This window comes from Plectropomus leopardus, chromosome 16 (genome assembly GCF_008729295.1).
Source record: "Plectropomus leopardus isolate mb chromosome 16, YSFRI_Pleo_2.0, whole genome shotgun sequence".
Classification (NCBI taxonomy): Eukaryota; Metazoa; Chordata; class Actinopteri; order Perciformes; family Serranidae; genus Plectropomus; species Plectropomus leopardus.
The window spans coordinates 30798180-30816916 of record NC_056478.1 but is presented as its reverse complement, the minus strand read 5'-3'; the positions used below and the strand labels follow the sequence as shown (position 1 = coordinate 30816916).

General features: G+C 39.3%; 1 protein-coding gene across 1 annotated transcript; it reads right to left on the bottom strand.

Annotated features, from left to right (window-relative positions):
• Window positions 1–1326: 1326 nt before the first annotated feature.
• Window positions 1327–17515, bottom strand: mep1a.2 (meprin A, alpha (PABA peptide hydrolase), tandem duplicate 2). The gene is made up of 14 exons (XM_042503420.1): window positions 17453–17515; window positions 16683–16707; window positions 16545–16598; window positions 16417–16454; window positions 14808–14883; window positions 14594–14711; window positions 13212–13387; window positions 12476–12697; window positions 10961–11107; window positions 8130–8345; window positions 5562–6008; window positions 4767–4940; window positions 3850–4057; window positions 1327–1480 (listed from the first exon to the last, which is right to left on the bottom strand). The coding sequence occupies exons 1-14, from the start codon at window positions 17513–17515 to the stop codon at window positions 1330–1332; spliced, it is 2115 nt and encodes a 704-aa protein (XP_042359354.1). The 3' UTR covers window positions 1327–1329.
• Window positions 17516–18737: the final 1222 nt, after the last annotated feature.

Here is an 18737-nt window from a genome sequence, read left to right as displayed (position 1 = left end):
CCAAGGCCAGAGGCATTATGTTTTCGGATTGTGGGTCCATTCGTACATTTGTCCACCCATTCTCATGAACATGATCTCTCAAGAATGCCATGATGGAATTTCTTCAAATTTGGCACTAACAATCACTTGGACTCAATTGGATTGGGCAGATTTTAGACGTCATAGGTCAAAGGTCACAGTGAGAGTGACCTTGCATCTATTGTAATATCTGAAGATGGCCTTGAGGGAATTTCCTCAAATTTGGCACATAAGTCCATTTGGACTAAAGAATGAACTGTGGGTATAACAATACATTTTATCAATGCACTGATTTATATTCCTGCATTCATACTACACTGATAAGTAAACGGCAAGTCCTTCTAGTGTGACTTATATTGATCTGAAATATTTTTCAAAGCATAAAGTGAATATAAGAATTTGCGCCTTGTATTTGGCATGTCAAAGTTGTTGTGTGAATGGATTTTTGCACTTATAATGGTAAATAATTGTAAACGTTACTCTGGTTTATTCTCCCATTCTCTGACATACTGGCAGGGTTCAACGATGCAACCAAGAATAGATGTGTGCAAATTGTAAAGTGTATTTAGGAGCACTTGTGTGAATCATGCAATTAGTCACAAACGTTTTTGGCTTTTGTAAAAGAGGAGGTGTTCTTGATATAATGCTTTCTGTTTGCAAAATATGCAGATATGAGGTCAAATACGGTGGCAATTTGCCATTTAATTGTTACTTATTATGTTTGTTTATCTCCTCTATTTTTAGCAAAAAAAGTCACTAAGTCGATAACAATTTATTAAATTAAATGACATAGTATTGCTGTAAATGAGCCCATATCATTCTTGTATCGTATTGTCAACCATGTATTACCAACATGGTTGCATCGTATTGTTGTTAAAATGTATCATTACACCCCTAGAATGAACTGATTAGAATCTGGTGGTTGAAGGTCAAAGGTCAAGGTCACAGGGACCTCATAAAACATGTTTTTAGCCATAAATCAAGACAGCCAAATTTCACACCAATGTCTAATAAAATATAATGATGAAGTTCTTGACTGGTGCATGGAGGCATACAACCGCTTGGTGGCAATTCTAGTTTTAACAAGTTTGGCTCGGTTTGCTGATTTTTTTTTATTGTTCATTACAATATGTTTAGGAGTTTCAGCAGGTAGAATGAATAAAGCATACAACATATGATTGTTTTTATCATACAAATAAACAAACTGCTGAAAAAATTAGCCTATGAATTTATTGTAATACGTTTTTCTTCAATATATTGCTGTGAATTCACTGCTGAATGTATGCAGAGGACTCCCCAAAAATGTTTTTTTCACTGAGCCTTCCTGATGATGGTGAAAATGGCAAGTGTCAGAACCACGGTCCCTGCTGCGCCACCAATCAGAGCTCCCAGAATGCCTCTGTGTATGTTCACGTCCTCGCACCTCTTCCCAGTGAAGTAGGTGGTCTGGCTTGATGCACACCTGAAAATCAGCAGACAGATTTTCTTTATAAAAAAAGATCTTCTAAGCCTTTTGTAAATGCTTTCAACTAAAGTGTCCACACAAAATTTAACATGCTCAACTTCTGGTTCTATTTGACCATCTGAATCTGTGTAAATTTGAGTCCTGTCATCTGGTTAGCAAGAGTAACTTAGGAATGTGGTGTGTACATTAGAAGAGATAGTACTGGTTTTGGTTGACACTCTCTCTTCTACACTCTTTTACTCCTTATTCACCGACATGGAACGGGTTAAGTTCTGGTTCCTGCCCCTACATTTTAACTGTTTAGAGCATTTCGACCAAAACTAAGTTGGCTCAGAATCAAAAAAATTGGTTCTCAGCTGGATCCAAAAGATAGCAGGCTTCCCTTGACCTCAAGTGTGAAATGTGACCACATCAGTGGTCAGGCTGGATGAAGAGGATCGAGAGGGCGGAAAGAAAAGGAGAGTAGTCTTATTATAACTTGGTTTTATCTTGTTTTAGGAGTTAAAACTTATATCTGTAATCCCAGAGCAAAAGCTCCAAGCTTTTCAATTCAATCTGTGATTTTGCTGCTATATTTTACTTCTGTTGAACATTGCGCAATGCCCTACATTGACGACACAGCCCACAAAATTGGTGGGAACGCGAAATGGTTCACTGGGTAGCAGCAAGGCTCCAAGAATCAGTTCAAGAACCAGAGCTTTTTTGATGGCTCTTTTTGCGTCTGTAGTGGCGGCAGTATACAAAAATGAGGAAGTACAATCAGTACAAGCAAACAGCCTAAGGGCCAGCAAAATTCTGCAGGATGATGCGAATGAGCAAGTAGACCGGCGTGCGACTTTAACATAGTTCATTTACACATACTACCCATATTATGACACACAGCTGGTTGAAAGGAGCCTTCTAACATTGGACTACATTAACATTAACATTAGAGCTTTAACACTGAACTCCGTGTTAAAATGTTGTGGTAATTAAACATTTCCTCATTTTTAAAGAGAATGTAATGTACATTGAAATTATTGTTTTTGGTTGTCTGCATGATGTTTTTTATTGTTTGTTTTGTATATTTTTCTATCTTCCTGCCCAGGGACCACAGATGTAAATAAGCCTTATAGCGAACTCCGGCACAACAGCTGTGTTGTGCACAGCTGAATATTAAAATTAAAGGGATAAATAAAAAGAATGAAAACACTCCTGGGTGCTAGCTTTCTGTAAGCTAAGAGGAAAGAAAAATAAAAATCTCTTCTTTGTCTAGCTATATTTCTCTTAGACATAACTGAGCTTAATATGTAATAAATTTTAAAGGTTGACCAATTTCTCATACTTCTTCAATTCATGTCCAGAGAAATTGCTTTCCTCTTGTCCCAGCCCATTTTTGGGATTAGGGTTAGGGTTTGGGTTAGGGAGATGATCTTTTTATGATGGCCTCTTGGTCGAGCAGGAAGCAAAGGCACACAGCTTTTCTATTGTTTAAACTCTTTTCCTCCCGTTACACTATATATCAGTGTATATTTCTTGGTTCAGTCAACCATCATTGTTAGGCAGACAGCACAGAGTTAGCTGCGATAATTTTTGATTGGTTTTGGACTCAACAAGCCAAAATCAGTTAAGTGCCACAAAACACAAAGTCAGATGTAATAATGATACAATTAAATGAGAAAATAATGAATATGTAATTAAAACAAAATATAAAAAAGAGAGAAAACACAGTGTCTAGCCACCTTCATGCATATTCACCAATCTGAAACAACTTTATCTCCTATGGTTTAACTCCAATGGGTTGAATTGCTTATCATAATTTTCTGGACCAGTCATTAATCATCATTATTTTAACTAATAGATTTTCTTATTTAATCATGATTTTATCCAATCATTTTATACCCGACTTTTGGTTTTACACTATATTTAAAAATACCTTGTGCCTTATACAGTAGGGTTGGGGTTGGGTTAGAGGTAACAGTAAACTGTATTTCATGACTGTATTTCACACACTGTATTTCATCTGTTCTTTGAGTTGATAAACCACTGAGAAGCCTATGAGCACAGCAAAACAACTCCAGCTGATTTATTTATTTATTTTGCTGCTTATTTCACCTTCAGAGAGAAACTGATCAGAACTTCGTCATCTCCAAATAGGAAGCTAAATTCATTGTCAGAGACAAAGAAAATACTAGTGTGAGCAGCAACATTTTTCCTCTGGAATTGCTTACTCTAGAATTTATCTGTGCTTGATTGTGAGTGAATTTAAATTATAAGAATATATTTTTAAAGGTAAGAATTAGCCAAAATGTCTCTAAAAAATCCTAAATTCCCACAATTGAAACATGTATAAATTTCTTATCCACCACTGCAACACAAACACACACCTGCATGTGGCTTTGCCTTCGCTCTCCAAACACACGCCTCGATTAAAACAAGGGTTTGGAAGACAGGGGTTGGCAGCTGCACGAGCTTCTCTGCGCTTTGGAGCTGCGGGCTTCATCTCCACTTCGTTGATTGGCTTCTCATCTGTGATGTCATCACTTGTTGTGGCCGGTTTGACAGGTACTTCAGTCTTGATCAGGTGGGTCAGATCTAATGCAAAAACAAATTATTTAAAGTGTTAAATAAAATGTTAGCTCACTTGAGGTGGCGAGATTTGAATATGTAAGAGAGAAGGTGGATATAGCAGGAGAAAGGGGATCTGAAATTAATGCTTTGAGCTAACAGGTGAAAATGCTTTTAGAAAATGTAGAAATTAGCTTTTGTGAGGCACACTATTTGTCTAGTGTAGGAATAACCGAGTATAGCTTGTTTACAGTCACGTGGTTCTGATGACACATGAAAGTCATTTGATGGGCAGAAAGTGTAGAACAACAGTTGTGAATGTAGGTTAGTTAATACGCTAAAGCTTTAGATGAACCTGCATGCTGCAGATATAATCACAAAATTTCTAAACACATTGGATATGATCCCTAAACTGTATGGAAAATAGATTTTTTCCAGGGGTTGACCAATTTGCCTGGTGTGGAGGCGATCAGTATCACAAATTACTTAGTCCTGCAGACTTCTTTCCCCACAGAGAGCCAAATAAAGGCATACAAGAGTCTTGAAAGTAGCACTTGTTTTTTTCCTGATTTGACCAGTTGCCACAGCCGTAAACAACACAAAACTCTGGTATTTTTATAGCTTATCCATGCAGAAATCACCTCTTGCCCTCCATCTGCAGTTCTTCTTGTTGATGTGACTTTATGTGCAAACAACCCATAGATTGATTGATAGAGTTGATATTTCTGATTCTCACCATTGAAATCAGCAGTAATGATGAGGTCATCGTTCTTGAGGAAGCTCCTCCTGTGCAGGTGCTTGTGGGACATGAATGTGCTCCAGCCAAAGTCTTGACTGCGGTAAATCTCACCGCTGGCATCATACACTGCTCCTGACGTAGCTGTTGGTCTGTTCCAGATGGGATTAGTGTCTGAAGGGAAAATTGTCAAGAAAAATTATGCATTTCTGAATTTTCACATACGTTTGACACAGGATTTCAGAGTTGCCAATGATGAACAGATAGATTGCTCAAATGAATAGACCTGGTTAGAGCAAACCAAAAATGAGGGCTTTAGAACGGTAATTTTTTCAGAATTAATTACAACCACAATGATTTCACTGTTTGAAATTTCTAGCCTCCGTTTTCGATTTGCAGGAAGCAATGGTGCCCACTTCCTTTTCACAAACTCTCTAACTTACAGTCAAAACAGGCCAATAAAATAAGACTGAAAATGTGTTAGGCGAGACAGAGGCAGTGCAGTAACATCTTGATTTATATTTCATCAGCACCACCTAGTTTTACTGTTTAAAAGTATTTCGGTCGGAGTTTAAGAGAGAGAGGGGTAGGTCTGTCTCTTACTCAGCTGTGAACTCTCTGTGTCCGTGGTTCTGGCTGGCTTGCAGTACAGAAATATGAAAAAAATGTAGTTTGAACCAAAACCAAACCAATCATAAATCTCAGCATATTTATGTTCCAGCAATTATTTATTTAAACCAACCCTTTCATCTAAGCATAAAATCTTATTCCTACATGCCAGTGAACTGGACCTACCTGTGGTGAAGCTTCTTGTATTAGACATCCTCAGTTTTACGTCAGGGTCCTGGTCCATGGCAACAATGGTGGCCTGCCTGTTTTGGGCTGGCCACTGCATCACTGCATCATTTTCCCCGCTGCAGAGGTGAAAGGTCATACCAACATAGTCTGGGTAGTCAGTGAGTCTTCCATTTGGGTAAACACTGATGCCAAATGAGTAGCCCTCCGAGTTGTAGAAGCACTTGCTTCTCAGCTGAGTGCCGGGGGTTGTAGTGGCAAGAACGCCAGTGAAGTTGTGGATTTGCCACACGGTACTGGGGCAAACAGTCTCAGTAAGAGTGATGTCATCGATTAAGATGGCACCCGAGGAGTTGGATGATCCTCTGATGCCTTGGAAGAAATAGCGGAACTTTTCTGTCACCTTGAGAGTCACATGGGCTATTTTCCACGCATCATCTCCACTACCTGAAAGACAAAATGCAGGTGACCTCTTTTAAATTGATTGGGCTTTTTTTTTAAAGAGTAATATACTATAGCCTACTCAATACTACAAACCCCAATTCCAATGAAGTTGGGACATTGTGTAAAATGTAAATAAAAACAGAATACAATGATTTGTGAATCCTTTTCAATCTATATCCAATTAAATACACTACAAAGACAGGATATTTAATGTTCAAACTGATAACCTTTATTGGGGTTTTTTTGCAAATATTCACTCATTTTGAATTTGATGCCTGCAACTTGTTCCAAAAAAAAGCTGGGACAGGGGCAACAAAAGACTGGGAAAGTTGAGGAATGATCAGAAAACACCTGCTTGGAACATTCCATGGGTGAACAGGTTAATTGGAAGCAGGTGAGTGTCATGATTGGTCATAAAAGGAGCATCCCCGAAAGGCTCAGTCTTTCACAAGCAAGGATGGGGTGAGGTTCATCACTTTGTGAACAACTTTGTAAGCAAATAGTTCAACAGTTGAAGAACAATGTTTCTCAACCTACAATTGCAAGGAATTTAGGGATTCCATCGTCTACAGTCCATAATATCATCAAAAGATTCAGAGAATCTGCACGTAAGTGGCAAGGCCGAAAACCAACATTGAATGCTTGTGACCTTCGATCCCTCAGGCAGCGATGCAGTAAAAACCGACATCATTCTGTAAAGGATATTACCACACAGGCTCAGGAAAACTTTGGAAAAACATTGTCAGTTAACACAGTTCTTTGCAACATCTGCAAGTGCAAGTTAAAACTCTACCATGCAAAGCGAAAGCCATATATCAACAACACCTAGACACATTGCGGTTTCTCTGGGCCCGAGCTCATCTGAGATGGACTGATGCAAAGTGGAAAAGTTTGCTGTGGTGTAACGAGTCCACATTTCAAATTGTCTTGGGAAATCATGAACATCATGTCCTCCAGGCCAAATTGGAAAAGGACCATCCAGACTGTTATCAGCGCTCAAGTTCAAAGCCAGCATCTGTGATGGTATGGGGGTGTGTTAGTGCCCATGGCATGGGTAACTTGCACATCTGTGAAGGCACCATTAATGCTGAAAGGTACATACAGGTTTTGGAGCAACATATGCTGCCATCTAAGCAACGTCTTTTTCAGGGACGTCCCTGCTTATTTCAGCAAGACAATGCCAAGCCACATTCTGCACGTGTTACAAGAGCATGGCTTCATAGTGAAAGAGTACGCATACTAGACTGGCCTACCTGCAGTCTAGACCTGTCTCCCATTGAAAATGGGTGGCACATTATGAAGCGTAAAATACAACAACGGAGACACCGGACTGTTAGGCAGCTGAAGTCGTGCATCAAGCAAGAAAGGGAAAAATTTCCCCTACAAAGCTTCAGCAAATAGTTTACTCAGTTCCCAAACGCTTATTGAGTGCTGTAAAAAGGGAAAGGTGATGTAACACAGCCATGTAAGCTTTAATGTTGCAACATGTTGCAAGCATCAAATTCAAAATGAGTGAATATTTGCAAAAAAAAAAAAACAATAAGGTTTATCACTTGGAACATTTAAGATCTTGTCTTAGTAATGTTTTCAATTGAATATAGATTGAAAAGGATTTGCAAATCACTGTATTCTGTTTTTATTTACATTTTACACAATGCTGCCTGTAACCACATAATATGAGGAGCATAAGTGCACTTAAAGGGTGGGCAGGTGGGGAGGGGCATTGGTCCCTCAAACAACAACTTTTGTGTGGGAGTTTGGAGTTCGCTTGTCGTGTGGATGTGTGTTGGGGTTTTTTCTACACCTTACTATGTGCCTATTTTGCCTAAACCTTACCATCTGTGACTTTTTTGCCTAATCCTTACCAGTCCACCCTGTTGTGTAAACATAAGGACCATGCTGCATTATCCCACCATGTGCATTTGTTGACATTATGATAACAGCATCCTGGAGAGCAAACAGCTAGCGCAGAAGGATACCTCAAACCATTCCGCCATGTGACGAGCTCGGAGTGAGAAAATGTTCATATCCTACAATTTACAATACTTCAACGGACAACATTTTAGAATGCACTTTGAAAAAAGGTGTATCCTGTGTTTGCATATGAAGAATAAAATAAAACACCTGTAATAGTGTGGATCTTCCTGACACTGTTCACAGTCCCTGTCCCATCATCAGTCTTGATCCATATCACCAGTTTGTCCCCGGCTGCTCCGGTCATCTTGTAGAAGAATTGCAGGCACTGCTCGTCTCTCTTGGGGTAAAGGATACGTGACTCCAGCGAGGCGCTGCTTCCAGCTGCACCCGTAGATGTGTCAAACTTCATGAAGTAGCCAGAATCTAAAGAGAGAAGCTGCCATGTTGTGTTAACTGAACTTATTATACTGTGCTGCAAAGCCAAAGTGCACTATCTGCAAAAAGGTCAAATCTAAGCATCAAATCAAATTTAACTACCACGTGCATAATTGATTTTATGAGAGAGGAGTAAATTTTAAGCAGATTGTAGTTTGGCCCTGAGGCTGACCTTGGCAGCTTTATGGCTAAAACTGCACTTTGCCACTGTTTTACTGCAGTATAAGTATATGGCCATTCAGTGATAAGTTGCAGTCAGTAAAAACTGTGGGAGGAATATCTAATTAATCTATCTGTAACTAAGAGGGAAAAAAACATATCTATTCTATTCTAAAACAAATAAAATCTGTGGTGAACAAAGTCCATCCACAAAAAAAGACCTGTAATACTCGTCTGTAATTGGTCAAATGTCTTTTTCCCTCAAAGATCATTTTTTTTAGTTTTCAGACAACATGGAGACTTAAATTGTCTGGACTATTGCCATGATGTCGAGAGCAAGTTTGTTCAACTACATTCATACTGATTTTACTAAATTTAGGTTTGTGCATGTAGCTGACACAAGACCAGTGCATTGGTTATGTAGCAAAATGATAATTGGTGGATATCTACAATCTAAGATATTGGGCTTTCATGGAGCTTACTGCAGGTCATTTTGCAAAGTGATTATTAGATATGGTTAACTCTGGTTAAAACCATTTTGGTGTGCAACACAGTCCAATGCAAGTTCTTTTTTTCAGATAGGGGAAAGACCGATCCTTAAGAATGTTTGTCTTCTGACAAAGATTTCACATTTCAGCAGTCACCTTGTTCAGGATGTTACCTACAAAGAAGCAGTGACTAGCAGCCTCGTTTTCAGAATTGGTCCGAAAAACAAAATCAAACTGCAATATTTTACATACTTCATGTTGAAACCAAGGCAGAAAGTAAATGAAGTGGTAGAACAATGAAGCACTCACAGATTGAAGAGCAGATGCACTGCACTTTCGATTTGTGCAAAAAAGTGAATTTTGCAAAACGTGCAAATACTGCACTTTGTCTTTGTATGTCTGTATAGTTGAAGCACGTTACTCACACACAGCACAGTGTTTTAGCTTCTTTGCACTGGCTCGCTGTGAAATCCAGGACTGAATTTAAAATCCTCCTCCTTACTTACAAAGCTCTAAATGGTCAGGCTCCATCCTATCTGTCACAGCTCATAGTTCCTTACCAACCCTCAAGATCACTGCGCTCTGAAAATGCAGGATTACTTGTGGTTCCCAAAATTTCCAAAAGTAGGTTAGGAACCAGAGCCTTCAGCTACCACGCTCCTCTCCTATGGAACCATCTTCCATTTTCGGTCAGGGAGGCAGATACTGTTTCAACTTTTAAGGGTAGACTTAAGACCTTCCTCTTTGATAAAGTTTATAATTAGGGCTGGCTCAGGTTGCCTGGACCAGCCCATAGTTAGGCTGACATAGGTTTAACCTGCCGGGGGACTTCCTCTGATACACTGAGCTCATTTCCTTCTCTCAATGCCGCCATCAAAAATCATGCATGTCTATTAACTGCATTGCCGTTTGCAAGCTTAGCTTAGCCTCAGTAGTTTAGCTTAGCCTAACATCTGTGATAGCCATGTGGTACTCTCACTGCCTGGGGCTCACGATTACAGAGCCTGGGTCTGTTGAACTGCACTATGCTAATCCTGTTGCCTCTCGGGAGCGTTCCTGCTCCCTTGTTTCCTAGTTTCCCTGGATCCTGGCCGTAACCTTGACTGTGCCTGAATGTGGTGATAGCTGTGCTGATGCTGTGACCCTGCCTTTGGTTGTGCTCGTGCTGTGGCTGCACTGATAATGTGCCCCCCGCTCGCCCTGATTGTGGTCTGGTCCTGGTTGCGCCGATGTTGTGATCTTGCCTTTGGACAACTCCCGATCAGCATATGCATGAGACTCTTATCATCACCCTCAACATCATCATCAGAGTGCAATTACTAATTTCACACCTACCATTATTGTAATATGACATGCATCTGTTTCTATTATGTCTGTGCCTCTCTCCCCCTCTCTCTTTCTCTTTCCTTTTTTGCCATGATTGTATTTCATTTGTTATTTACAACATCTATTGCTCGTCTGTCCGTCCTGGAAGAGGGATCCCTCATCATCCTCTACTGCTCTTCCTGAGGTTTCTTCCTTTTTTTCCCCGTTACAGGGGTTCTTTTTCGGGAGACGACACGACAAAATGTGCTGAGCATGCATTTTTTCACTATAGGTGAACTCCATGATGCATTTAACTTGACCATGGTTTTGTTTATGATGGATTTTAGTGTAGGTTACTTCTGGCTAGTGAATAAATATTGCACACTTTAGAGGAATAATATTCAATTCTTACTAAATATAAAGACCCACTTCTCCAGTTATCAGAACTGAAATATTGGTCACATGAGAAACTAGCAAATTAAGCCCTGTTACAGAGACATTATTCTTGTCCTTATGGCAAAAAAAACCCCTTAAGGATCAGTGGCACTGGAGTGTGTGATCGTTTCCTTCTGTATGTAATTGAAAGATATGTTCTTTACAAATTTGTGTTTGATACACTTTTGCATAGTATCTATAAAGTTAGCTCAGTACCTCTGCAGCGCCCTGCCAGGGTGTGGTCTGTATCAGCCGGACTGCTCAGTGTATGGACCCAGTCTGCATTGTCTTTCTCATTCTGGATCATTCCACAGATGTTGATCAGCTCAAAGGAGCACTGGTCCAACAGGGTGTGTGTGTTTGCTGAAACAGGACAGTAATCAACAGTGAAACTACAGTACAAAGCACTACAGATAGGAGTACATGCTAAAATCTAACTTAGGGAATTATGGAGGATCTACATGCTAGATGGAATTCTGAGAAAATTCACTTAAAAATTCCCTTAAAGTTACCAACTTTTAAAGTTGGTAAAAAATAAAAGTTATTCAGAAAGCATCAAATCCCCAATGAGAGCGCATACTGTGAAAAACTGTGAGGAGAGAGGAGGACTTCTTTAAAGGCTCAATAGTTTCTTAATCAGAGGAGAAAACTGCAGAAAGACTAGGACAAGACTGTGTATTACTGTTTAATCTGTGAATGTTCAGCTCAGCTCCTACAATAAGTCTAAAATACACTGTGGAAACAAAATTTTTACATCCAAAAATTACACCTTTGAAATCCATTCAAACTGCAGTTTTCTAACCCAAAACAATCAAAGCATGAAAACATGCATCATATTATTTCTGGGTGTCATTCTGGGCTTTTGCTTTGGAATTTGTAATTTTTACCATTTTTGGAATACGGAGAAAGTATATATTTCCACTACGTGCACTGTCACAATCAGTGCTGCTGCTAAGCATTGACATAACCCTGGCTGTGATCATCAAAAAAACATTACATTGAAAATTATTCCTTTTTTATGGGGTTTTTTTTTTACATCTAAAAACATAGTGTCATCATGACAAAAAACTGGCATTTAAAGGGTTAAAATTCTGAACATTAATGAATGTTTGATATATATGAGTAGGGCTGATGTTGGTTAAAATCTTAATTCAACAAAAGTAGAAAAACATGCAATGTATATTTTTTTATTATTTTTATATATTATTACTCAAATATTTTTGTGAACTGAGTGATACGAGTGTGTGGAATATGAAAACAGGCCCTAATGTGCTCACATCTCTCATTGAATGCAATAACAATATAATGCCCGAAATGAAGTGAACACAACACATAGATAAATGGCAGTTTGAAAAATGCAACAGTCTAGCATTGTGATTACAAAAACTGTGTCCTCACCTTGCAAACTCAGTAAAGAATCTGTCTCTGACAACCGGTCACATCTGATAAAACACCATCTTACCTCGCAATGGGGTCAACCACACCTCCTCACTAAGATGAAAGTTTCTGTTCCTCGCCCAGAGTTGCTCTGAGAAATTCCCCAAATCTCTCCAAAGCTTGGAGAGTTTTTTAGGCTAAGTTTGGAGCTCTCAAAGAGAAATCTTTGAATGTTTGTGAATACGGCCCCTGATCTAATGGATCTTCTTCCTAACCTCTTTCCCTGTCAGGATGTAGGATGTAAACCACTTACTTTTCTCTAACCTTTGGGTTGGTGTGAAAGGGGACACTCACCACAGTCGTACATGCGGTTGAGCCTGGTAATGTCTACAGCACTGAAATCCAGCCGCTGGCCAATGACCTCATTAAAGTAGGGTATGGTGGTGGTGATTGTGGGGATGCTTTCGTTCTTGTTGAAAGAGAATGGCCGGTAGTGCATGATGGACTCATAATCATACGGTGTGTTCAGATCAGTGATGAAGTCATCGTTATACTTATTGAAATTGTGCTCCATGCCTGTGAAGAGAAAGCAACATTGTGCTGGATAGTGGATAGAAAAGTGACACAAGCCTGTATCAACTCTGTTATATATGTTGTTTAAATTCTTTGAGACATAAAATACTACGTCTAGGTGTTGTCCATGTTGTTTCCAAATTACAACCTGAAGCTTATGACCACATCAAGTCAGAAAAGTAACCAACTCAAGGTCTCAACTCAAGTGCAGTCTAATCAAGGATGAAGTCACAGAGCTCTGAGTGAAGAGTTTACATGTGACCCTAACAACTGTCTAAGGGTCCACCCCTAAGATTAAAAACTAAAGGAGTTGCTTGGATGAGAGCTGGAATGCCTTCAAGAAACTCAAGCAAGTCGGGTTTGGTACAATAAAGCACCTACAAGTTCAATCTGAATTGTGAAATGTTGCTATTATTTGAAATACTCCAAAAATGTTACAGAGTCTAGCTGGTGATTACAATGTTCCCAAGTGGAAGGGGCATTACTGCCCAAAATGAAAACAAACCATGTGACCCACCTTCTACAATCTGGTCCCACCAGATTTTGACATAGTTGTCTCTGTCTGATCTCGACTGTTCGTGGTAAAAGCCCAGAGCATGGAGGAGCTCATGCTGCACAATCGACTTGGTGTCACACCTGTCCCCAATGGACACATTCTGGCCTTTCTTATCATCTCCGACATATGACCAGCATCTGCATTGATGAGATGTAAAATTCAAATGATGGCACAATCAAGCTGTAAACAGCATTTAATCACATCAATGTTTCCCTAATCTTTGGTTTTTAATGAGTCTGACAATTGCTTTGATAGCAAAGTCCATAAGGTTGTGCAACATCTGTGATCATTCCTGAGTCAGTCAGCTACATTTATAGCTTGGTTAAGCCATTTAATTGGACTGCTGTCCTTGTCCCAGTATACAAGCAGCGGGGGAGAACCCTTTATTCATCAGAATCATTTATTGATGGAAGTATGTCAGACTCCTCCATGGGAGGTGGCGATATGCCCCCTTTCAGTTAGTTGCTAGTGGACCTTCTTCCAGTTGACCTATTACGTCTTATACCAAATGGATTGCATGTTGAATCATGACAACAAAGATACATTTTCAGCACTGTACATTTTGTACATTTATGATGCAAGGGGTAAGCATGCCCAGGGGCCTCATTTATAAATGTTGCGCATGCACAAAAGAAGGGTCACACCTCTTTCAAAGCAAACTTTGGCATGTATAAAAAAACAAACTTGACAGGAAAATGTGGGGCCCTCCAGGGATACTCTGACCTATTCGTACGCACAGAAACTGGTGGACAAACTGTAGGAGGCCCCTTGGCAGACCCAGAACACACTGGAGGATTACATACCTCGTCTGGCCTGGGAATATCCTGGGGACCCCCAGGGAGAGCTGGAAAGCACTGCTGGAGAACAGGACGTCTGGAGTGCTTTGCTCAGCCTGCTGCCCCCACAACCCAGCTCCAGGCTCCAGATAATCACACCACAATGGATGAACGAATGGACTTTTTTTGCATACTCTGTGCTTACTTGGTAACTTTGTCTTGTTTTGGGTTTTTTGTCCCTTCTTCTCCTTCTTTTGTTTTTCACAGTTTTCTTTATTTATGCTGTTCAACCTGCGGGTAAAAGCCCTTTGTCGGGACTATGGAGCACACACAGAATGCCTAGACCAGTTCAAGTCCAGTTGAGGCGTACACATGACAAAGTAAATCGACCCCAACTGCATTATCTAGGTGTGTTCGTCCAACTTTGAGAAATTCATCTTAGCTCAATTTCAGTCAGTTTAACATGTTTACATCTTTTTTGAAAGTCCAGTTTTAGTCAGACTAATACAATAATTCAACTTTTTCCCGCATCATGTAAACGTACTGATGGTAAACACTAAAGCTCACCCAGACAGCTTGGTGAAGGAGACATAGCTGCTCTCTCCCTCATAGGGCTTGAAGTCCACGCAGGATCTCAAACGGTATTCCTCAAAAGCCTGCAGGATCACGCCTTTAGCATTCAGTTCTACAATAGAAATTAATTTCCGAATCAGTGCAAGCACATTTACCTACTCATCACATTATATGTTGGTGGAAATGTATTCCTTTGTACACAGTTTACCTAAAGAATCAGTTAGGATATAGGGGATGGGAAACTTCCATCTTTTTGTTTGGTCCAGGATTGCATTCCTGCTGGGCTGCAAGACATGTTAAAAACTGAGAATATTTAAAGGGATACTATTTCAGCCAGCAGTGTATCAAAACAGTCTGGGTAGTATGTGTAGATGAAGTATGGTAAACCTTTCTCCATCTAACCAGCGCCTAGTTATCCTTCCTACACCCAGCAAAGTTTGGCGAATTGATGTAAAACACGTAACCTGGCAGAGTTTTGCTGGGGTGTTGCCATGGATGAATTAAGAAAGTCTTGATACAGCTATAGAGGCCGGGCCTCTTTCATTCCTATGAGAGCTGTGCATTGGTGCATGAAGCAAAAAAGAGACTTAGAGACTTATGGCAGCCGACCACGGGCGGGTGTGCCTGAGTGGGTAACTGGCTGAGCAGCTGACTTGCGATTTAGCACTTTGTTAGCTTGAATGGCAGTCTAAAAGTTTAATCTCATGGCTCTTTTAGACAAACTGGATGGCTTTAAGTTTTGCAGGGGTTTTGCTGCTCACAAAAAATTATCCACTCATTTACAGATGTCTCTTTCCAAATGAAGATGAATGGGAAAAGGTCTTTCTGGCACAGTGGGCCAGACATAACGGACCCCGAAAGTGTGATTTGGTCACTATGTAGAATTTACATCAGAGCCTGGCACACTACCTGGGGGCCTGCCTGTTGCCTTAACTACATGCAGTACCTCCTCAATTTTGTTTTTGCTGCCCCCCAAAACTAGGCATTACTGATTGAATAAAAATTCACATTATGTTGCTGCACTGCCTATTTTCCTCTTAATATCTTTTCAAAAACAGTGGGAGTGGCAAAAGTTTGTGAACAGGAAGTGGGTGCCATGCTGCCTCCTGCACAGTGAAATTGAAGGCTAGGAAAAAATATGAGATCAAACAGTCAGGTGCTGTTAAACCAAATTCTGTTATTGTCTGTTTCCCACCTCAAATATTTTCAGAAATATGTTTTAGCTTACAGTGTAACTGTAACTGTATATATGGGACTGTATCTTGCAAGCTGCTAATTTTTCAAAAGGACAGGGATGCATTATGTCACCCACCAGTGGGAGCATTCACTGGTCTGGGGTGGTGCAGTGCATTCTGGTAGGTGTAGGTTTAACTCATCATAAATCAGAAACAAAACAAAACAAACTCAAACCATTTTATTTACTCTCATTCTTAATCTACGTAGTAAGTCCACTTTTCCAACCATTACCAGCTCTGGTTTGGTCCAAAGAAAGCCTTAATTCACCAAGTTGTAAAAAAAAAAACATGCTGTTATTCCCCACAGTCTCTCTCTACCTGCTGGCCGCTGACTGTTTACAGTTCTATAACTTCTCCCTCCACCATTAGGCGTCGCTGTGTCTTTCAGCTCAGCTGCCTGTTCCACCAGTAGAAACCGGAGACTGAGCTCTGGTGATGCATGCTGTGCACTACATACAATGAGTTTAATAGAAAGAGAAACACCTTTTTTTTACGACAGTGCTGAAAAACATACCTTCGGGATTTCTATATACCCTGGATATCGTAATACCATGAAACCAACCAAGCCCACAGTGTACTTACATCACTTGCAATATCTCCCTCAAACAGGTGGTTCAACCCTAAAAATGTGAGAAATGCATGTTTAGTGCAAACAGCAATAAAGCATATGATTGCATGTATGGACAGGACACAGGCCTTAAAAAGTATACCTCTGTTGATCTCGAGTATGTCGTCCCTCAGTTCACCAGCATCTGCATCACCACCTGGAGGATACATTTACAGCAAAAAAGTCAAGAACAAGCTCGTTGTGTTTGTGCATATGATCAGTATAATTAATAGGAACCAACCAGAAAGTGTCGGAACAGCTTGCACCTAGGACACAAAAAGAGATATATCTTAACCCTTTGAAACCTGGATCACCATCATTTGTCTTATGCTGCCTCTCAAAAGCATTTCAACCTTTAAACCCTGAGCAAATTGGTTTTTCTTTCTTTCAGAAACAGGAAAAAGAGGCAATCAGTAATTGGATATGAAATTTCCTGCAACTCACAAAACAATCAGTAAAAGGTGACAAACAAATGACCTGAAAATTGGCTTTTAAAGAGAAAATTATCAAAAAAAACTGGGGAGAATAAAAGGAAATCTTTATTCATAATTACATATTTAAAGACTAGGTTAAAGAATTGGATTATAATTATCTACATTTTTTATTATAGACTTTTCTCATATTATTTTTGTTGTCTTTTTTTTGCTATGTTAAATAATTTTCTTATTACTTTTTAATAATTTCTTGTTCATTTTTGGATCATTGTTTGTTGTTCATTGCCTTCTTTCCATGTTTTTAAAAGAAATTAAGCCAATTCACTCAGTTGTCAAAGGCTTAATTGAAATTCAGAGACTTTTTTTCTCAATTACCATCAGGTGTTTAAACCTTTGAACCCTGAACAAATTGGTTCATTTTTGCTTATTTTCATTTCATTTCATCATTTCTTGTAAAGTTGCACATTGCCTTCTTTCCATGTTTTCAAAAAGAAATCAGGACAATTCACCCTCCTCTAGTGACATTTTTTTTCCTCAGTATGATTGTTTGGAATACTTTCTAATTCTAATTTCCTACCTTCAAAACCACAAAGATCCCAATAAGTGCAGCAATTTTCCTCAGACTGTCTCCAGAGCCCATGTTGGTATCCAGACAAAAACGTGTCCCTCTGGTGCCAGTGTAAACATGTCCATAAAGACAGCAGCCAGAGAGGAACTTTGATCTGGATCTGTGTTTAATAAGTAACACGCACTTCACACGTTTTTTTGCGTCCTCCAGTATGACTGACATGTTGTCCAGTGTCTTGGCATGCACAGGTAATAACAGCAATAAACTGTGGAGCCTGTAAAGGCAAGAGGAGATTGATTTAAAATCTGTTTGGAAGTCTAATAAAATGGGCGATTATGTTGTTTATGGGTTTGACCTCTGACCTCTCTGCAGCTGGAAATAGTTGTCTTTTACAAAGTCATGTAGACTCATTCATAAGAGAGGAATCTTGCAATGCAAGGTTTTGGCAGAGAGTCAAAACAAAGATGTGCTGGAACTTGAATCTGTTGTGTCATAACCCCACTAACGCCTGATACGGTGCTATATTTCATTCTCCCTATCTTAAAAAAATTGCTGTATCAAATGTCAGTATTAATGTTTTAGTGCATAATAAGGAGCACTTGAGTGATTTATTACTGCAACTCCATACAGGTCAGGGACCAACAAGAGACATAAAACACAGTCATTACTCTGTATATCAATCTGTGAATTTTTAATGATTTGTGAACTGTGAATAATTAATGAACTCTACTTACTGGCATTATTTTCCTTCATTTAACTTGAAAAAGGCTGAAATGCCAATAAAAAATATTAAATGAATAAGCAAAGTAAGAGCACTTATTAAAACTGGAAACTGAGGAAATGCTACCGTAAGTGAGGAAATACCAGAGGCAAGCAAAAACCTATAGATAAAAACAAATAATAAGAATAAAAAAAATAATAGCAATAGTAGTAATAGTAGTAGTATCAGCAGTAGTCAAGTGAAAATACTCAATAAATGAAAGGAGAATGAAATGAAATGAAATGAAATGTGGAGCTTAGTAAAGAAAAGATGCCTCACCGTGAGATTTGCATCTGACTTTTGGGATTTTTAAAAGGCCACTGCCAAAAGACCTGAGAATTTGTTGGGCTCGTAAGATAAAAGCAGATCTGACAAATAACTAGGACCAAGAACATTAAGAGCTTTAAAAATTAATAAAAGAATCCTAGAATTTTAAATTGTTCTCTTAGGTAAGCAAACATTTTATGAGGGGTCAAGAGCGCTCTTACCAAAATGAGACAAAAACATCTAGTTTTCAAAGTCCACAAGTTACAT